This window comes from Symphalangus syndactylus, chromosome 1, assembly GCF_028878055.3.
Source record: "Symphalangus syndactylus isolate Jambi chromosome 1, NHGRI_mSymSyn1-v2.1_pri, whole genome shotgun sequence".
Lineage (NCBI taxonomy): Eukaryota > Metazoa > Chordata > Mammalia > Primates > Hylobatidae > Symphalangus > Symphalangus syndactylus.
In genome coordinates, this window is record NC_072423.2 from 53,009,615 (window position 1) to 53,032,769 (window position 23,155).

General features: G+C 35.2%; 1 protein-coding gene across 8 annotated transcripts in view; it reads right to left on the bottom strand.

Moving 5' to 3' along the window:
• Positions 1-23,155, bottom strand: part of ASXL3 (ASXL transcriptional regulator 3) — a 176,880-nt gene that overhangs the window by 91,432 nt on the left and 62,293 nt on the right. For 6 of the 8 annotated variants that reach the window (XM_063610251.1, XM_055234982.2, XM_055234990.2 and 3 more), the window contains 3 exons: positions 18,529-18,637; positions 17,179-17,287; positions 1,776-1,897 (listed from right to left, as the gene is read on the bottom strand). In XM_063610251.1, the coding sequence (XP_063466321.1) occupies positions 1,776-1,897; positions 17,179-17,287; positions 18,529-18,637 (340 nt within the window). Of the gene's footprint in view, positions 1-1,775; positions 1,898-13,777; positions 13,942-17,178; positions 17,288-18,528; positions 18,638-21,697; positions 21,781-23,155 lie in introns of those variants that run through there. The other 2 variants (XM_063610145.1, XM_055235009.2) reach the window with 2 other exon arrangements.

The following is a 23,155-nucleotide window of genomic DNA, read 5'->3' on the forward strand; positions in this document are numbered from 1 at the left end:
AAAATTGTGTAATGTTCTGGTAATTGTAAAAAATGTTCAAATAATACAAAACCAAAATGATGAAAGTACAAATTAATGATATAGAACAATACAGAGAGTTGTACCTTTGTATTTCCATTCATATACCGGAAGATTTCATGGTGTGCACATTTTCCAAGTCACTGAACCTCAGAAGTATGACTTTCATTTATGATCCCATTTATGTTTCTTAAATGCCACAGCCACAAGTGTCCATTTTTGCATCTTTTGTTCTATTCTGGTTAGTATTTTATTACCTGCATCTTATTTGCTGCCTGAATGAGTAGTCCAGGCTTTGCTACCTACATCCATTTTTTATTTCATCAATTAAAAAGGGATCTCAACACCAATTTCAGTTTTGTTCTCTGGCATCTAAAACATTTCAAATGCAGTAAGTGGCAAGCTTTCCAAAGGGTACTTGACCTATGCAGGGTGAAATACTGTTACTACCTTCAATATAATAACCAATGAATGGCAATGCTGCAATGTCAATAATATGAAATAGGAAGGTAACATAATTCAGCACAAACATGTTAAGTTTCTTTCCTATGTTTTCTTGTCTGAGGTACAGGAGAAGATAGGTAGAGATGTTCTAAGTCTACAAGTTTGGATGTGCATATTAAGAAGCTTTAGTGGTTGGTGGAACTTAAAAAAAACTCTATTTTAGAAAACATAATTTTTCTTTTCCTTGTGATAAATATATCACTAGAATGATACCTCTAATCCTGGATCTGGTAAAGGTTAGCAATGGGTGGCTGAAGGGCCAGTTGTTATAGAAGGATCAAAATAGATGATTGTATAATAGGAAAGCACTTAAACAAGGAGAAACTATGAATTCAGGATTAAATACATGAGCCTTCCATCTACTGACACTCTTTGTGTTATCATCATATGATGGCTCCATCTAACCATAACATCTCCTCCTTTTCTTCTCTGCACAGTTTAGCATTTGCCAGTATGACAGAAGTCACTATTATTTCTATGAGCCACTCACTCTACCATGTGCTTTCATCCTATTACCTCAGCTAATTCTCAGATCAATCCCAGGAGCAAGATACTATTATTTCCCACATTTTCTAGATAATGAATTTATGATTCAGAGAAGAGAAGTGGCTTGCCTAGAGACAGCAAGTGAGTAGCAAGAATTCAAACCAGGGCATGTCTGTGCCCAGAGCCCAACCTTGCGACTATCCCCTCCCTGCACCAGCTCAGTGCAAGGCCACAAAGGCCCATACTGCCTCTGTGATGGCAGAATAATACGGCAACTTTAACTGCCATTCAGCACCAAACAACACTCATAAATGAATATTCCAGATATAAGTAAGCAACGCTCACTATTTTTCTTATTTGTAACTTAATATATCTCAGTAACAAGAAATAAATTATCATTTATTTTTATACTATCAGATAAGCACAAAAAACATAGAGATGTTATTTTTTTAAATAGGCAATGCATTTATGAACCCAACAGATTTACTACTATAAATCACACAGACACACAAAATGTTAACACAAATTTTTATATATTTTCAGTGGGTGCATATTCCTTCTTCTATTTTACATCAAAGTTCTCAGTCAAGCCTCTCCTAGTTTTTTTATCATAGGTTAAAATTATTGAACCGAATATCATGGATGGGGTTGAATTCAGGAAAATTCTGCTTTCTGATTGCTAGGTTCTTATTTACTTGATCAGCAAAACACACATTACCTTAAGTATGTAGAACTGAAGGACAAAGAATAAATGGCAGCTATCTTACCTGTTTAAGAGCCTTTTTGGTGTGCTGCTGGAAGGAAGACACTAACTTGCTTTGCACTGCTGTGTTAGTAAGGCTTGAATCTCGAGTGGAAGATGCTTCATCAGTTACCTGCTTCGAACAAACTAGAAACAGAGAGAGATAATGATATTACTAATTTGAATTCCTTTTTTTATATCCACTGTAATTACACACTTGGAGCTTTTCTCCAATTGAAAATGGATACCTAAAATAAAGCAAAATAGCGCAGTAAAAAGAAGAGTGTCTACATATGAAGAAAAGGAATCATTTAATAACTGTGTGGCCGCAATTCCATTTAACCTTTTTAAGCCTTCCTGTCCTAACCCGCAAATTGATGATAATTTCTATGTCATTGAGCTATTTTATGGACACAAAAAATAGACAATATCTGCCTCAGGAGTTGGGAGTCAGTAGGTACTATTTGAATTTGAATATGGAGATTGTGCAATGCATAGTATTCTGAAAAAAAAAAATCTAAATTAATGCAATTGTTTTAAATCTACCCAGCCTCACAGGTATTATGATTCTTCTACTTAACAGCCTTACTACTATACAATATGTGACCTATGGGACATGTTTATTTTCTCCTATGGGCTGAATCATAAAGCATGGATAAGGAAAAAAGAAATCTGAGATGCTTGTTATCAATTCAAGATAATTATTTTGAGGAAAATGGTGCTCTCACAGATTACAATACAACTGCCCATTTTTATCAGAGTCAGGCTTGCATGTTGTCTATTCTATAGAAGACATTTTCTTCCAAAAGACCGCTTTTTAGGAGAATCAACGTCTCACTGACTTGGGTGACCAAGTAGAGCCCACAGGCAGTGTCTGCTCTCTGAAACCTATGTTTGAGCCAGAACTCTACCTTTAGTTCTCCTCAAACGGAGAGACTTCTGAGTCCTCATTTGACTCCTCCTCAAACTGAGAGACTTTAACACTGAAATGGTTTGAGTAGGAGCACAGATGCAGGCCCTTTTCTGTATACACTGGGGGAGAAGGAGTTTGGAAAATTAAAACGAGGAAGTACTATGATTAGCGACAGAATGGAGGCATATGTCAAAGGCAGGAGGCAAGAGGAAGTCAGAAGAAAATAACTTGAGAACATATTGTAAAAAAGCTCAAAACATGACTTTTTAAGGGCACCAGGGTTAATGCTAATTCAAGAAAACTTTCCAAGTCATGGTAACTTGAGAGAGTTCTGACCTGAGTTTTAAAAGAAGGTGAAGAAGTAAAAATTATTGTAGTAACAAAGGAAGCACAGGCATATGCACCTTGAGAACACTCAAGTGGCTTTTGATAGACTCAAGCACACCTTGCCTAGAAATAATCACGCAGCCCGTGAGAGACAATTTTGGGGAAAAAAAATCAAATTTTTTGTTAATACAGAAAGTAATCAGAAAGACAAATGAACAAATTTAGGAAAATAAAATAACAGTTATTAATGCCAGATACTTCTGACATGTGATCTGATTTAATCCTTGCAGCTTTCTTGTAACACAATAAAGTATATATTTCTACAATGGAGGAAGAAAACTAGGACTCAAAAAGGTGAAATAACTTGCCCATGGTCATAGGGCCAATGAAACTGCAGAGACGGGATTCAAGGCCAGCCTAGTCTAGCTCCAGAACCCATGATTTTTCCACTTAGAATATTTGGTTTCAAAAGTCAAGATCTGATACAGAAAATACCATATCTAAAGAAGCATAATTCAGCTGCATGATACTGAAACTAGAAGTTAATAAAGGCAGGGGGAAACAAGTCACTCAGCCCCCGACAAGGAAAAATTTAGAATGGTAAGTGGTGGGTCTAGGAAATACTATGGTTGAAGTAGCAAAAAGATTTGCGGATGAATATAGTGACAAAAGTCATTGAATTAAAGATCATATGACTTTTTTTACTTAATATGATTGTTTTTCTTAAGACAGTCTAAATGTTCTAGTTAAGAAACAGTTTATTACATTGATCACATAAACTATGGTTCCTAGGCTTCTCTCCTTTAAATAATCACTAGAATAATTTTAACACCTTGCCAAAGCTTATTTATCAAGAAATATTAGAAATAATCAGTTTATAGTCTAAACATAAATTTATGGTATTTACTGATAATACAGATAGCCTTTTCAATGTTCTGAAGTCTCTAAGAAATGTGACCAACTGAGGAGGTGACAGAGAGATGGCAGATAAAATATATCATCCCAAATGAACAGATCTCATGTATGCCCAGCCAAAAGTAAAGTGTGAATTAGCAAATATGTTTTACTACTTTCACATTCTTATAATGGCATTTACACCTAGAAAACTGGAAACTTACAGGTTAGTTCGTTTAAAGGAGAACTAAATGCAGTCCATAGATATTAAGGAACTTAGGGAAAATATGAGAATGTTTCTGCATACTGGCCGTCTAAATGTACTTCCAATTTGTTTAGAAAATGCTATTATTCCTATGTCTTTCAAAGGTAAACTTCACTTCAGCAGGATTAAATAATAACAAATTCTGTACATAAGTACATGTAACTGAGGCCTCGCATCCCTCCTATTTTCTGAATAAGAAAATAAGCAGTATGCAATCATCTGTCCTTCCTAAGAGTAACTGTTACATAGCTCACCAGTTGCTCTATTTCTGACCTAGGAAACCATCAGACATTGGGATACCTATTTCATTATCAGCATATACACTGTACATTTTGGGTTAAATTTATTATGGCACTATGTTGATAGTGACTGACATCTATTTATATATGTTGTCAAAAGAACATATATATGTTTCTTTCCAAAAGAAAGATTCTATTCAATTTAGAGCCCAGAACTTCAGAGGGAGGGCAGGACAACAGTTGAAACTGCACTAAGGAATACCATGCAGTTTGTTCTAAAAACGATTCATTTTCCTTAACCCAACTTTATTTGCTTTATCTTACACTCCATTCTAGACTCAAGGAAAACATCACGAATACCTGTCCTAGGTAGTCAATTTTCTCCCTAATCCCTCCTTCTGGAAGTTGTTCCTGCCTTTATTTCTCCGGATCAAACCATATTTCCCTAATTTACTTCCCTAATTATTTACTGATACAATAACTATAGAACCTTAAAGAAAAGCAAAATGTAACAGAAAAAAAATTGTGATTGTTCCTTTGGGTTAAATAACTTATTTTTAAGAAAAAAAATCAGGAAAGAAAAAATGGGTAGGACATATTTGCAAATCACCCATAGTCTTCAATCAGTGTGCTCATAAACATTTTTAAATTACTGATAAATATGGACCTTTTTTCATGGGTATTTGACTTGCTTTATTCATTCTTTTTCCATGCGTATGACGTGAGAATAGCTGAATCTAAAAACACTAATTCACTGAGTACTGTTGGCTTATGCATGTTCATGCAGATTCATATTCTGACAAAATGCAAGGTTTTCACTTTTACTTATTCTTGCAGCTTTCTTAATAATAGATATGATAAATAAATAATGAAGGACTCATTTTAAACAGTTGCCTGAATATTTATCTAAGAGATGGACTTTGGCCTCTGAAATACAAGCCAAAGGAAAATTAATGTTAAAGAAAGGATCAGGGAAAATCCCTTGCCTGTAAAATTATAACAGGAGCCAGGAAACTGAAGAATTAGGACAGATGTTTTATCCAATAAATATCAAACACTGACATGCAGCTTAGAAAGTGATATCTTCTTGGCATTCGGAACAGAACAGGAGCTATCTTTTCTAACTATGTACTCGCATGATCACAAAACTGATGCCAGGACCTTATATCTTGAAATCCCACAATACAACCTGTCTTTTTCAAACTGAAGATGAGGAAACAAAATGAGACTAGTTCTCCCTAGAACTTTTATCATTCCACATTTTTAAAAGGTATAAAAATACTATTTCTGTCTACATTTTGCTTGCCTGCCAAAAATAGGCAAGCCAAAAGCATAGTTAAAAGCTAATCTGCTGATTTTAAATTTGCCTCTCAATACCTCTACTCTCACTCCCCAAACCCTCCCTCAAAATACTCTATTTAGAAGATCTGGGAGCAAAAGGAGGTGGGAGATTATAGGTAACTGTGAGACAGCCTTGAAGGCTAGAGAACTGGTGACTGCTCCAGCAAAACTGCGGACTTCAGTGTCTCCAAGTTGTCTGTGTCTCCTTTTAGTTTACCATTCAACTTGAAAATACTATTGAACTAGAAAATGTAAACTAGAGTTCCTATTTTTAAAGCTGCATGCTAGGGAGGGGATATGGTTGGTATTCCCTCCTAATGTAATTACTAATCCATTGACAGGTGTACAAGAGGACATCCACAATTGTAACTGTGACTTACAACCCAGGATATACAGAAAGGAGCAATCAGAATGCAAACTTGATTTGTCTCTCTTGTCTCACATCCTGCCTGCCTCCCAATTCTCAGCCTCTATAATCCAGCCAATCTGGAGACTCTTCAGTGTCTTCTGAACGCATCTACTTGCTGTGTTTGTTGTACTTGGCCTGATTGTCCCTCCTCCAAATATCCTTTCCCAGCACTCTGCCTGGCAAACTCATCTTGGCAGTCCAAATTCTGAACAGCTTCCCCCAAAGCTTCTCTGACTGTCCCAGCTTCTGAGGTACACTTGCTCCTCCCCTAGCCATGCTTTCTTGGAATTTAGTGTACAAATTCATGACAGTCCCTGCAATTCTGGTGCTGTCATCTGCCTCAGCAGCCACAGGCTTAGAAACTCAGGGACTTACATGCGAAGATGGGCACAGATCAGTCGATCTATTAATGTCCATTGAATTTTTTAAAAATCAAATTTTAAAATAACAAATTCGAAAATTTTGTTTAAAGTATTTTTGAAGTTAACTTTCAACTATGATTTTTAATAAGAATTCATGAAAGTGGAGGTCAGCAAAGCTATTTTTTATGACAAAGTATGTATAAAATGAATTGTTGTAAACTTGAAAATAGAAGCCTTCTTAAATTATTTTCTCAAATTATTCTAAAGTCAATTCGGGATAATATGAAAGCCAAATGACAGAATTTCCTTTGCAAGACAGTAGGAAGTTGCACGACCTGCCACTAATTATAGATAGATTTCTCTTTGCCATCTTTACTCATTGTCTTATTTAACGAGTAAAGTCACAGTTTTGTGCTTTTGCATGGGGAAATAAAAATAAAATTTAAAATTCAAAATTAGAAATCACAATGCTTACATAAAATGGCAGAAGATGTGTGGGTGCAGAACCACAACACAGACCAGATCTGTACATTATATAGTCGCTGCAACACCGATATTGTGCTATTAATTGCTCTCTGTCCCACTGAGCCACCCAATAAGTAACAAGCTATCTGAGGAAACTGGTGCTCAAAGACCTAATAAAGACAAGGAGGGGAGCAGCCTTTTACCAATTTCATTTCTGTAAGTTCTCTTTCCAAACACTCCCTTTCATTCGTCTGAATAATCAGACTAGATGTTCTCAAATCACAACAGTTTTCTGTATGAATGATCTTGACATACATTATAGGTTGGTATTCCCTCCTAATGTAATTTTAAAAAGTTATATGAATAAAAAATTTAACTCAAAGGATACATAGTGTATTAGGAATAACACTGTGGTACACTTTTAGAAGTCAATAAAATCTGAATAGAGGGCTGGGTCTTAGAGGAAGTTTATTGGTTTATTGATTAATCATTCATTCAGTTGCACAACTTTTATTGAGTACTTTCCCTCATGCCAATCACTGTATGAGATGCTGGGGGAAAAACAGTGAAAAAGATTGAATACCTGAGTTGGAGGCCATAAGAATTTTTAAAAAATGTTTTCAAAGAACAATGGTCTAGATATAGACCATTAATTCTACCTGAGGAAAACTACCGATGAAAACTTAACAATAATAAATTTGTTTTGAAAGATCAACAAGCAGACAATTCGGAAGTATCCACGAATGGCAAATAATCACAAAAGTTTATGTTTGGGTTATAATTTGTTTTAGGTACAGTATTTACATTTGAAATTGTGTATATCAGATATTTTGGATATATACAGCAGAAAATACATGCTACAAATTGTTAAAAAGACTTGAACAGGGAAAACCATCTGACCCCAGTTAAATCATTCCTGAACTCCATTTTTAAAATCCTTTTTGCATTCAGCCTAAGCAGAACTGCCTTTTCTAAAAACATTTGTTCCAAGATAGGTATAGGTATTTGGGTTTAAGCAAATTTCCTTGTTACATTAAAAGAAAATCCAAAGGATATGAGTTGCCAAGAAAAGTCAGTAATTAAATAGATTAATAGATTGCTAGTAATACTAGCAATAAAATAATGGAAACAGCAAATTTTTCCTAAGACCCTTTCAAAAGACATGGAGTCTAAAAATTATAAGCACTGATTCTCTTGATAACATTTAAAACAATATCTTCTATAATGAAACATACCTAATATAACTGGAATGATTACTATATTTTATAACCTGCTTCATTAGCCCAATGAAGCCTCTTCTTATTCAGAAGAGATTTTCAGAAAAAAAAGGAAAATAAACCAAAACGAATGTTGAATCAGATAATAATTATACCAACCATATATCAGTGAGAAAATGCTGCTGCAAAACGTCATCATGCCAGAGACCTTAGTGATTTGGGTGGCTGATATCATATGATGCAAATGTCATTCACCTGCCACAGTAATGGATATGCCACCACCTCATTACAATGGCTACAAATGGTTCACAAACATTTTGGTTAGAACACTGAAGCTCCAAAGGTAACTAGGAAGACCACTGTATACACTAAAGACGTAGCTATAAAAATCTCTCCTACAGTTTATCAGCCAGGCCGATTTAGTTATACTATTATCTCTGGATATTCATAAAAATATCTCCTTAAACACAGAAGAGAGAAACCTCAAACCAAAAATAAATATATTTAGTAGGAAAAGCATATATTGTAATTACCAGTCTTTAGCCACCTAACCTCCTCCTACCATAGAACCAACAAGGATTTCGCTCACAGGGTAATGGAGAGTAATAATACTATATGCTGTTTGTGTGGGAAAAATAACATCAGAGGCTATTTATTTTATACTGGTACAACCCCTGTGATCTTCCACACTGCATCAGGTTTCTGAAACATCTGCACAGAAATAAAGCAATCAGCCTAGAAAATGAGAAACAGAAAAAAGTGGACAGGAAGGAGATCAGCACAAGGTTGGCACGGGTCAAGGTTAAGTGTTTCATTCATGGGCATCACTACTAATTACTTCATACTTTACCATATAAACTATAAACTCCAATGTACGATAAAGGGGAATCAGGTTAGCTATCCAGATGGCAGTTTGAGAAATGGTTATACAATATAACTGTAAAGAAAAGTGAGAACGAATTATCTGGCATCAATGAAAGAGTACTTTTTTTAAAGAACATGAGTGTTTTGTTCATATCTACAGTTATAGATTATATAAATCAAACAGAAAATTGGCTAGTTAAGATGTGTAATTGAGGGAATACCTTCAATTCTGTTTTTGAGAAGTAGTTTGTTGTTTTATGAGATCATATTCTGTTCTCGATCTTTATATTATGAAATATTTATCTCACAATTCAAGAAGAAAGATGAAAGTATGCTTAAATGGGTCACTTTATCCCATTTAAAAAGAAAACTTTTTCCTACATGACTCTGGACTGTTAAAATTGACCAAAATCCATTTAGACAAGAATGAAGTTCACAGTTCAAGAGGAAATATGTAAGAAAAAGAGGTCTCTAAAAGATAAAAGAAATGAAAAGTGTCTGTAAGTAATGTTTGAAAGAGTTGGGATAAGTCGTTTGGAGAAGTTAAGATGAAGGGGTTGACCATCTGTTGTTTATCATCAGAGCACAGAAAAAAAAAAGGAGGAAATTAGCTTAATTAAAAGCACAAAAGATTTCAACATAAAGAAAAAAATCTACTCTATAAAAGTTATCAAGAACACGGGGAGAACTATAAGGGGGGGACTGTGCGATTTCTATCCCCCTGATCATATACTATTAGAATATTGTCTACTTCAATTGACTGGTTTAAGAAAAACACTGGCAGGAGAGAGGAACCAGGGCTTCATGATCTTTTGAAATTCCTCACGCTTCTCGTGAACTGTATAATCTGGGGGCTGGGATAAAAGAAAGGAGAAGGAGAAAGAGTGGGCAGTGGAAGTTCTATATCCTGCCAATGGTCATTTCTGACTGTGAAGAGTATTCGCTTTCCTCTGTGTTTTCTTCAATGTGTAACTAAAACAACATAATTTTCACATACTTAAGTTTTTCTAGGCCACCAATGTAGAGCAGGTGTCTCCATGAGCAAACAAAGTTCTTGCCTAAAATGCAGAGCTGTTGGATGAAAGACAAATTAGCTTAACCTCCCAAAATTAGGGGACCTGGTTCAGGCATAGAAGGAATATCCTTCCTGTCACCAGCAAGATTCTTAGGAATGGCTGCCGGGTAGTTGGTCACGCTGTGTTGTCTTTCTCCACAATCATGTAGAAGCCTGTTGACACTCTCCTACCCCCACCCTCCTGAACACAAAGATGCAGACACACAACATCCAATGTAAAACTACACTGGAGCATTCACAGGCAAGTTACTGTAAAACCTCCAGCAAAACAAGACCAGGAATACCAACCGACACTGGGTAGGTGGGCAACATCTTCCAAAGTTACTCAAAACACTCCCATCACAACTCCACGGTCACCCTCATTTTCCTTTTTTGTAGCCTTGTATAAAATTGCCTCATGAGCTGTCAGTGTAACTACTCCCCAGGGTGTCCGGACCTTTTAAATGTATGCCCCAATTTCTCCATGAAGCTTCTCATCTGCATGTAACTGATGTCTCAATTGAGATTATATTCACACACTTCAGGCCTCCTTAACACACTTTTCACTTTTGATAAAAGACCTCTCAAACTGTAGCCTCTGAGCCAATGAAAACAAAGAGTGAGCTGAGTAATGTTTCATTAAGTTAACACAACTCTGCCAAGAATCACACAATCAGAAACCCACTTATAAAAGTGGCCATAAAGAATAATGAAAAAGGACTCCACAAAATTCTTCAAATGTTGGAATCATTATTTGCCCTGGGATCTAAGGTGTAAAACATAAGATTCATGTTCTTTTTTTTTTTTTTTCGCCCCAACAGAAACTTTTAAAATACGAATTCCCTTGCTAGAGTGCTGCTTCCTCCCTGAAAGCCATTAGGGTTAATAGCAAGCAGAACCTTTTTTGATCTCTGTGGATGAAATGTGTACAATCTCTAGTTTCCTCATTTAAAAAGAAATATATAGGATGGTTGCTGTTGATTTTAAGCACGAACTATATTAGGGCCACAAAAAGAGATACTTAATTTTTCTCGTTAATAACAATTTATAGATAGAGGATGAAGAGAGCGAAGACTGTCTACTGATGGTATCATCTCATATAAAATATGTATGAGTTCTGCAGACCAGCAGCGCATTGTGAGTCAACTTAATATGTGTTAGGAAACTCATGATATATCAATGTATTATGCTCAGAAAACAACTCAGACACAAACATACCCATACATCTCTGACTAAAATAGACCATAAAATTTATAATATTTTATTTGGGTGGCACAGATTTATACTTACATAGGCATAAATCGTCATGGGTTGTCAACACAGATATATCAAGTAATTCACCTAAATCATTCTTTGATCTCTAAAGCTTAGCTTGTAAAATGTAAACAGCTTACATTCTCAAGTCTAATTATTATTAACTTGAGAAACTCTTCAGAAGTCAAACACATAACCATAGTCCTGTGTCTTGTAAATTCCACAATTAAAAATATACCACTTTTCCTACACTGTAAAAATTTTCAACAAAACTTTATAACAAAGTACCTTGGCAACACATCTCCCATTTTAAAAGAATGTTTCCCTGCCCAGTTGATCCCAAGAAGAGGACTAAAGTATTATAATCATTACCTTAACTCTGCCTAAGGACTCAAGTGTTAATGACTGGAATCGGACTGCTAAGATTTCTTATCTGTTTTTACAAAATACTTTCTTCTGAAATACTTCTCTGCTTATCCCCTAAATGGTACAGCAAATGTCAATAAATAGTTGTCAATCTGATATAACACTATGGTAGCAGCGGCTTATTCTTTCAACGCATCAAGGGTATGTTACAAATTGATGGTTAATATTCTTCTCAATACTCCCCAGTCTTTCATCCCAAAGGATGAATATAAGAAAGATGGATGAATAAAATAGCAAAACAGATGGTGTACTCATCCCCCACTCCCTCTCTCCTTCCTTTCCAACTTTTCTCTCCCACACCCCTCTCTCTTGCTCCCTCACACACACACATCCACTCATATACCCAACCTTCTCTCTCTGATCACATTTTCAAAGTATATTTGTACAGCTGTAGGAAGTGTGGAAAGTATATCCATTCTAACTTTTGGTTCAAATATATATTAGAAACAGAGTAAGCAAGGAAATCACCTAAAGCAGTTCAGTTTCCTGAAATCTATTACTGAATTGTAAGAAATCATGTGGTATCCCACTATTTTATTGGGATAAGCCAAGGGTTCCTCTTTGTCAAAGTCTTAAGTTTAGGATCATAATGGATGTGAACTAGCATTGGAAAGGCAAACGGTACCAATGATGACTGGCTACTAAGTGTTCCCTGTGGTTCCAGGCAAGGTATCAGAGTAATGACAGTCTGGCCTTTGGTGTCACACCTGGGCTTGCAATTTGGATGGGACATTTAACCTAAGTTTGTTCCCTCAGAGGTAAAAATAAAACAAAATAACAAAGTACTCAATACATTTTCAATATCTAGGTTTGAAAATGTGTCCTGAGGCTAGATTAATAAGCTATACATAGAGGTACAGGGTACTTACATGGAGATGCAATTGTGGTTTGCAATAAGATGCAAAAGTGAGCAAGTCAAGGAATACTCAGGGAAATAAGCTATTTACTATTCTTTCAGTGATTTCCTAAAGTAATTTCCCGAATGCAACTTCAAAGGAGAGGTCAGGAAATCTAATTTTTGTCACATTAGCTGGATATGTTTGGGTATGTGTTATTTGGTGAAGTGCCTATTCATATTTTACATTAGGGAAGTTTGCTTATCCCTGCTTTGGTTTCACTATTGGCCGAGTGCTCTCATGCTATCTGTCACCCTTTCTCAGCTACTAAACTCCCAAGATTTCCTCTGGAATTTAGGATGTCATTATCAAAATCTCCCGCAGCCTCCATATTTTCTCTGAAAACTCCCTTTATGTCTTAATATACAAAATCTGGCTGTCTTCCCAGTCAGGACACTGGTTCCTCTGGAATGCTCTCAGGTGGTAGCCTTTTTCTTTTCTATACCTCTTGTACCACTGGGCCTGGAAATGGAATAAGTGACCTATATTCCCCTCACTCTTCCCTCCAAACCATTCTCCCTCCCTGGTTCCTATGATGCCTCCAGCATTGTATCTCATGTCATCGGACTATATTACTAACTATTCAACCTACTGTACTTATCTGCCAACTCTTGGTTACTCTCCTTCATTTTTTGAATATATTAGCTGCTAATATGACATCTTGTCAATGTTAGTTCTACTATAATTGTCTGTTTCAATATCCATGCTGATGATTCTTTAATATCTTATGCAAGGGCCACCACCAGCCTTTAAAACATCTTTGTGCAAAAAAGAAAAGGAAATCTTTTTTCCAGGTGGACCCAGTCCCATTCCACAGCACTAGGTTGGGCAAATGGAGGGGTGCTGAATTTCAGCCACTGATGCCACCTCATCCAGGCAACTCTTGAGTGTACACATGGCCTAAGCACTCTTGATAGCCTGAAACCTAGCCCCCTTCTTTCTTATCAGCTCTGAAAATACATCCCCAATAGTATCCTAAATTCAATCCATGCATTCCACTCTCACATCACTTATACTTCCAACTCATTTCCTTCAGAACACCAAATCAAACAACATTTTCACACCAATGAGACTTCCTTCTTCACACAATCCTTCACTCACCTCTACATCACAGCTTAAATTCTGTGGACATTTGCCTTCATTACTCCACTTCATATACCCTTAACTCCTTTCTTCCTCTCTTGCTTCATCATTTACATTTGGCAAAACCCCAGCTTCAGTCACTATACACATCTTCTGTGCTTGTAGAGTGGTCCTGCACATGACTGGAGAAAAATGGACAACCATGTAGGTTGGTCTCCCAGTAAATTCAGGATGACTAACCTTAAGAATGTCCTTAATGCTGTCAGACTCTCTCAGACAAATATTTTATATCTTCTCCGTAAGTCTACAAAACTACCTCCCCTATTCTCACCCTTAACTGATGGACTACTTTTCTATTTTGCTGAGAAAAATAACACACACACAAGCAAACTTCTATGAGCCCCTTCCACAAGTACTTGCCTACCTTCACTTCTACTGAAACACCCTCGCTTTTCCTACTGCCTCCTTTAGAGCACTTGTCTACATCTCTTGCTAAGACCAATCTCTCCATTTGCGGAATAGGTCCCATTCTCCCTCATCTAACCAAAGCATGACAACAGAACACCCCTGCCACATTACCAATTTTCCTCAACGGAAATGTTCCCATTAGTGAATAATTTGCTAATAATTGTTTCCCATTTTTTTAAACTGTCTCTTGATTCTTTCCTTTCCAGCCATTTTCCCATTCCATTCCTTCCCCTGACCTCAAAATTCCTTGAAAGAATTGTCTACACTTGTGGTCTCTAATTCCTCTCCTCCCATTCTCTTGAACCCACCTTATTCAGGCTATGGTCTTACCATTCCACAAAAATTACCATTGCCAAATTCATCAATACACTCATAAAGGTAAATCCAGTGGTAATTTCCTAATCTTCATCATGAATTCACATTATCAAAAGCATTGACACATTTGAGTCGCTTCACCCTCAAAAACACTTTCTTCATCTGGTTTCCAGGACAGAAAATCTTACCATGTCCATTTACCTTCAGTCTCACTGTTTTCTACACTCTCTCTAAGCTCTTAAAATTCAAGTGCTCCTGAGCTCAGTCTTTGGGTCTTTTTTCTTTTCTATTTACCTTCAGTTCCTTGGAAATGTCATCCAGTTTCCTGTCTTTAACTACCATCTATAAACTGGCCACTTCCAAATCAGTATCTCCAACAAGGATCTTTCCCATAATTTTCAGAGAGATAAAATCAGTTATTTAACACATCCTCCTAGATCTTGAAAAAGAATCTCATGTCCAGAACTGAGCTCCTGATCAACAACGCCCCTCCCCTTAACTGGTTCCCTTGAAGATTCTTCCATCTAAACTAAGGACGATGCTATTGTTCAACTTGCTCACACACTCAAACTCTGGAGTTACCCCCGACTCCTTTCTCTGTCTCACACTCACATTTATCTGCCAGCAGCTTCTGTTGGATCTACCAGAATCCAATCACTTTGCATCCCATCCACTGCTAGTACTTTCCTTCAAATCAACAACACCTCTCCTCTAGATTATGACGATAGCTTTCTAATGGGTCTCCCTGCTTTTTTCCTTGTTCTCCTATCTTTTTTGTAGTTAGTGATCCTGCTAAAGCCTACATGTGACCATTGCCTTTCTAGCTCCAAACTCTACAATGGCTTAATATCTCACTCAAAACAAAAGCCAGCATCAAGGCACTATATAACCTGGCCCCCATAACTTCCCTGGCTTTGTTTCTTACCATACTCTCCCTTGTTCACTTTGGCTTCACAGCCACACCAGCCTCTTCCTATCTCTGGAATATTCCAGGAACTCTCCTGTCTCAATGCCTTTGTAACTGCTGTTCCCTCTACCTGGAGTTCTCTGCCCTGAATGCCTGTTCTCTCATGCTCCTCAGGTCTTTCCTAAATGTAACCCTCTCCCCTACTCCCTCACTCCCTTATTTATTTTGCCCCATATCACTTGTCACCACTGAATAACCTATACATTTTAGATATTTATTTGCTGATTTTCTGTCTCTCAAAGAAAATAAGCTTCATGAGAGATTTGCTTTTGTTTTTCACTGCTGTAACTGCAATGTGAAGAATAGTACTTGGCACATGAAGGAAGCTCAGTATATATGTTGGGAGAGCACATGAGCACTCACCCAGGCAAGAGCGCCACACTAGGAGCAACTGCAGTTAAGATTCTCCTTCACCCTCCTAAAAGGGAAAAGTATGCCCCACCCACCTCCCCTTTTAGAAAGCCAGAAATTACTGTGATTCTCTGCCTTTTCCCCTCTCTAATCACAAAGACCAGCCAGGGTTCACACCATTACCACAACAATTGGGGGGATGCTCAAAAAGCCTGGGAATAGGGACAACAAGTCATATGAAAAGTAAAACATCCATAAAGCAGTCTGCAGCCATTCTTGTAATTTCCTTAGGACAATAAACTGTGTTTTTCCTATATTAAATTCACAACCTTTGCTACAGATCAGAGAGGAACGGAAGCAGTATCAGTCTTACAGGGTCTATCAGCACACAAGTTTAAAGAGAGCATTCAGTGAGCATGCAGAGGACAAACAAAGGGACTCCATGGCCATTAATAAAATGAATGACTTTGGGTTATTACTGAAATACAATATTTCTGCAAGCATCCTTTAAGGTTTGTTTGTTTAAAGGTAATTTACTGATTCCTATGAGTCTACTGACAGAGACTTTAATTACACAGTTTTCTCTCAAATCATGATCTGGGTCCCTTTGTGGAACCAGTGGGTAGAGTAGAAGAGAGCACTGCAGCTATTGTGGGACAAAGATTTGCCAAAATTGCAGCGCAGAATTACATACACCAAAAGAATCACAATATAATTGTCTTGAAGAAGACAAAAATAAGTTCACGTATAAAATTCAGAGGATAAAATTCAGAGGTGAAAAATGCACCCCCCCCACCCCCCTTAAAATTCTGGAAGGGTCACTGACTTCTCAAAAGTGTCTAACAAGAAAATATCTTATTTGGCCCTCTTTTCTCTGTGAGGAATGATAACACTGAGCTTCATTTGCAAAAGACAAACCAAGGAACAAAGCTGTTATAAAACTACTTGTGATTACAGGAAAAATCAGCAAAATCAGAAATAAAACATTAGCATTCTCAATCCTCCCACAGGAATGAAACCACTAGATGCCCCCAGTAACCCTCTCACTTTGCAGGAGAAATATATTGATACTTAAAGAAGTATTTAAGAAAATTATTCAGGGAAATATGTACTGTTAAAAAACAACAAAAGCAAAGAACTATATATTTCTTTTAGATTTCATCATTTTTGAATCAAAACACCTTGATAATAAATCTCGGGTAAAAATTTAGAAGAAAACTGTATTGATAATGGTGGGAAATTCAATTAATGAATCACTGGCATTCTATATAACTTTTAAGAGAACAAGGGATTATATTTTGGAATTCATCACACTTACCTCCATTTTCTTCTCCATGGGCATTTGCCTCGGCCATATCTGTACCATCCAATTCAGATTCACAGACTAAATCCAACGTGCCATCTGCTGGGCATGACGACTCCTCTTTCTATATTATTTTGAAAAGTGATGATTTATGGAGAAGATGTATTAGCAACTAAAAACATTCAAAATACTTGCAGAATCCTACAGTATGATCACTTATTTGTGACTTAACATTTCAATAATGATTTACTTTTTAATGTAAAATCATTCTTCAGTTAAAAAAAAAAACTGGGTAAGGCCCATTGCTAGTGTTGATTTTTTTTGGATAAACTTCTAAAATCTATACCCAAAAAAAGTTTCCTTTTGACATATGTTGTTTCCATTTTTTTTCAATTCTACATTTTTCCTCATGTAAAGAAATGGCTTACCAACTCAGAATTTTAATCAGTTACTTAAATACCCAACTTGCTACAAAAAGCAATGGAAAAATTACAAGTCTTTCTGATTAACCTGTGTTATTTTCTGAAACACACACAGTAGACCACAGCCTGATGCTTAGTAGCTAAAGAAGAATCTTTGCTTTGTTGTCTAACTTTTGACATTAAAAAAAAAAACTTATATGTAGTTAATGAACTTTAAATATAATCCATGACTTATTAAAGCAGAGACTTCTTTTTAATTTCTAAGAAATAACAAAATGAATTTACTTATTCCAAGTTACACAACCATTTGTAGATTATAAGCTTTTGTCTTCTGGAATTTTGCATTTCAGGTGGCATTTCCCCTAGATAAAAATGGGAATGCCTTTAAAATAATTATACTAAAATAATTCAGACTCAGTTATCTGAAGCTTTTATTTCTCTCTTCTTCTCATACAAGTGTGCATTAGTAAAACTTCCTTGAGATCACCATTTGTTTTAAAATTGAATACTAGATTTAATTCAATGTTTTCAAGCAGAATGAATAAATGTCTTATTTTTATAAAAGACAAGGGCATACAGGTGTGAAGCCTGTATATCAACTGATGGTCATTAAGTCGAAGAGTTTATGGTAACTCTGATCATCTTAAACTCCTGGCCAATGACCCATGACACTCCTCCCCATAAATTTTAAGGAATCAAGAATTTTAAGGAAGCTACAACTATTCTCCATTACCATATGTCATGGAGTGAAACCACAGATATGCTTTCCTTAAAGAAAAATGTCATTGTTTATTCTTAATATGAAATCATTTTTAAGACATCTGTAAACATTTAAAAGGCATAGGAGTCGTTCTTCTACTCTTCAAATCTAATTTTGTTTACCTTCACGTCTGAAAAAATGCATGATAATAGTAATAACAATATGCAGAACAATGCAACTTACTTTGAGAGCATAGAGGCCTGACTTGCCAGGGATTTTGAAGAATGTTCCATCCCCTATTCGAGTGTTAGTGTGAAGCATTGCATTCAGACAGGCTAATGGAGAGGTTCCACTAGAAAATAAAAGTGTGCAAAAATGAAGCAGTCTGAGGTACAGCTTCTATTGCAAAACTGTTCTCTGAGTCTCACTCGCTCTCTCTCAAAAAAAAAAAAAAAAAAAAAAAAAAAGACCTCTTTGCAATCCTTTTAAAAATACCCTCTCAACCCTGAAAACATCTACATTACAATAAAGGGCCAGTCCAGTTTCACCAAAGTTAATCAGATGCATCTGTCTTATAAGGCTTCAGGCAAAAGTCTCTTGAATTGAAATTATGCTTTTATTCATAGAGTAACCAACACTGTATTTTACAGAAACCAAAGCCCAAATACTTATGTGGTATTATTTTACAAATAACACCATGAAGCCTTAGCTTTTAAATATTACAGACAACTTGATGGTTGCACTTGAATGATCAAAAAAAAAAAAAAAAACCACCAAGTTCAAGAGCAGCTCCATCCCATAGGTTTAAACGCAACAAAAGAATAATAAACCAGGGAAGAACTGATTTGAAATTATAAGTATTTAAGTTACTCACAGGACTGCACTTCTCGCATGGCAAAATAAGAATGTACATATGTGTTTCTATCTCTGATACAGCCTCTACAATGACATCCTTTTCTCAGTTAGATATGTCAAAGACATATGTGTTGGGAAATTCTGTCCAGCTAACAGAATTCTGTAGTAAACATGCAAGTGATTGGAATGTAAGATCACTTTTTAAAGAAATCAAACAGCATTAAACTAACATTTAAAATATCAAAGTACATATGTATAAACATTATTAGAATGAGTTCATATACTTGAATGATGTTTATAAAATATAAAGTACGTATATATTTCCTGGAGTAGATTTTAGAACAAATTTTGTGTTTTGATTGCAAACTAATATTTAGAAGCTAAAATTCAGAGCTACAATTATTGCCTTTTAAAATTATACATCCATATACATTTTACTTCCTAATATGCCAAAATATCAATATCTGGTCAAACCAATTTTAGTTAAAAGCCCTACCCCCACTACACTCACATGCTTCTTAGGAATTATGGGTATTTAATTCACATTCTGAGACAATACAGCCTTTAGGATATGAAGCTTTCAAACTTCGAATTCATAAGTTCAGAATTCTAACTTTAAATTTTGAGGATAAAGACATAATTTGTGCTCCTAATTAAAAGTTTTCTAAAGATCAAGACTATCAAATCTCTTACTTATAATGAAAACTCACCAGTAAAATGGAAAAGTCAAATATGCTGAATTGCCAGAACACACTTAATAGCAAGGCAGCATATATATACAACATAGTCATAAGGATTTATAAGTATTATCATCCTACAAAGACAATTATTTTAGGAAGCAGCTTCTCTGTGCCAACATATAAATATGACTCCATTGAATTTGACAGGAAACAAGAATCTTAATATAAATTTGGTCACAGAACAATGCAGTTGTAACATTAAAGTACACATGGAAATAATGTTGTGTTTAGGTAATATCTTTCCACATGAAGCTCCTACAAGTTTGCAGACCTCATTTCATTATTTTCTCTCACAAAAGATTTTTCCCGTATTTAGAGTGGGCCCAGGCATATCTATAAAGTAAAATATATTCATCTCCCCAGAAATGTCTTTCCATGAATAAATTCCAAATAAATTATGCAATACATGTTATACTGAACATTGCAAATACATATTTTTACATTATAGTCTTCAGACAAAAGCATAGAAAATTTGAAGCTAAGAATGATTATGCCAGATTTTTGGAGTTTTAATTTAGTAGAACTGTCAGAAATACAGACTTTCCGTAGGGACTTGGCAAGAAGATGTTAACACGACAAGTAAAATAGAATCCAATACATAAAAATGACACAATGTAGAATTTTAAAAATATAACTTAATAAAATTGTTCACCTAATATGAAACCTCACAATGCTGTTTCTTCTCTTTATTCCTAAGGCCCTAATGCACATGATTCCAAGAACTCAGATTCAGCACGTTAAATAATAATACAGATTTAAAGGCAACGACTAAGTACTAAACAAATGTAACATTACTATAATTTACATTTCCTTTCTAAGGTATAGCAAGCTAAAGATAATTGTAGAAGATAAATTGGCTATTAAATAGCAATTTAATGCTGTGCTTGCTGCAAACATGTGATAAGCACCCAGTTTTCTACAGATAATAAGCTCTATTAAGCATGAATATATTATTAAATTGTACTGTTTAGTAACTCAATAAACACAAGATTTACTATGGAAAAATTTTAAAATATGTAATTCACAATCACAACATCTCCAAAGTCTCAATAACGATTGCAATTTCTATAAATCTTTCCCAAAAGAAACTTGTTTTATTTCAAAACTATACAACATTTGCATTAGAAAATAATTTGCAACCAAATGCAAATTTTACAACTAAAATCACTCACTGATTAGTCACTTAGTTTTAAGCACACAAGTTTCATTCATTTATGGAGGAAAAACTAGTTATTCTGGTCCATTTTTTTAAAAAAACAATGAAAAATAGGCATCAAAAGAGCTAAATGCTTATTAAAAGGTAACTGATTCATCCAATGCAAAATATACACAAGAAATTGTATTTCAAAAACATTTCACACCATTTCCTTATTGCTGTTATCCTCATCAATTTCATAAACTACAGAAAATTTAGACTACATTTTCTGCAGAAATATCTTAATTGCTATTGAATAGAAATAAATAGAAGTCTTATGTAATTTTATTATTTTTATATTCAGAAAAAAATAGAATTGGCATGTATACTATATATTGTATATACATATATATGTTAAACATAATAATTAACTGTGAATAAAAAATGAGGCAGATGTACATGCTTTAAAAGTCTGTACTCTTAGATAGAATTGATTGCCTTCTATGTAATGGTTCTTATTTTTAATTTATTCAATAAAATTTTCTTCACAGTTAATGCAAAAGCTCATCACCTCAGTCGGAATTTAGAAGTTTGAAATCCTGTAACTATATGTGTGTGTATATGAAATAATAAAACATCCAAGTTTTAATTTAAAAGTCTCTGAAATTTCAAATTTACTTACTTTCTAACAAGATGAATTGGAAAAACCACGATATCCCGATTTATAGATGGAAAACAAAAAGAAAGGAAGAAAACAAAGTTAGTTTTCCAACTTAAAACACGATTCTTCATCTTACCATTTCAACAAATAGGACAATGCACAGGAAACCCACCAAAGCCAAATTTGGCTGCCTATGGGGAGGCTGGGAAGAAAAAACTGGGGCACTGGGCTAAAAGGTGGCTTTGATATTTTTTTCCCTAATACTTCTATGATGTTTTCATTTTGTTCACAAAGCTCATGTATTTCTATATAATAGATATAACTAGAAATAAATAAGCAGGACAATATTTGTCCCCAATTCTTTTCTTTCTCCAATCCCCTACAGTTGGGCCCTTTCCTATACACCTGCCAGGGTAGATATATAGCTTATTCTACTTGTTTGTTTTTCCCCCTGGACTGTAAGGCTGTGGACCCTTCTGGTTTGTTTTCATTTCCCACAACCCCTGAAGCAGAACAGGGGTGGAATCTGGAGGCAAGGGAGCAGGCATAATTTAAACTGTCTAGACATCAAAGAACCCCTAGAGATGCTTTACAGAGCCCCAGTGCTGTGTGAAATACAGAAAAACTATTGCTTTACATTATCAAATTGCTGATGGAACACACACAATTTTACCAATAGTGAATACTTAGTGAAAGGAATGAAAGGCCTATCTATTAAATACTTTTAAAAGTATCCCCAGACAGAATACCTGGGGAATGCAATTGGAAGAATATTTGCAGGCATGACAAAGAAAATATAATTGTGAGCCACTATTCCTTTATATATAACATAATGATTTATAATATTTAAGTTATACAAATATTAAACTATTTTATTATATTAATGTTATGTCTTAATAAAAATTTCAGATGTAATCTATTTCCTGCTAACATTTCTTTTAGCCTCATTTTCTAAATATGGGAATGTAAAAAAATTAATTCTATACAACAAAAGCATAAAAACTCAACAAATTCAAGCAGTTATTAAACATCATAATTAGTTACTGTGCTAAGTGCTATTAATATAAACAATTATATGCTCATTCTTTCAAAAAATAATTGCTTCTTTCAAGCATTTCAAATGTTAGCTTTGAGAAAATATAAAGAATATATTTTAAGAGTAAGTTAGGTGGGTCTTGGGTGCAGGTAATATTTTAATTCTTGATACAGTATCTGTGTTCACTTTGTGAAAATTGTTTAGAATTTGTGGACTAAACTCTGTATATACTTCACAAAAATGATTTTTAGATGTTAAAAAATTAATAATGCAACCTTAGATTTATTTATTTAATGGGCATGTCCCTACTAGTGGAGAAGAATGAGGATGGCTCCTAAACACACATAGTAACCCAGTGTACATCAGTTGACAACTCAGTAACCTAGATGATTACAAACTACCCTAGAAAAACCAAGGCCAAATGAACTTATTACTCTTGGGAA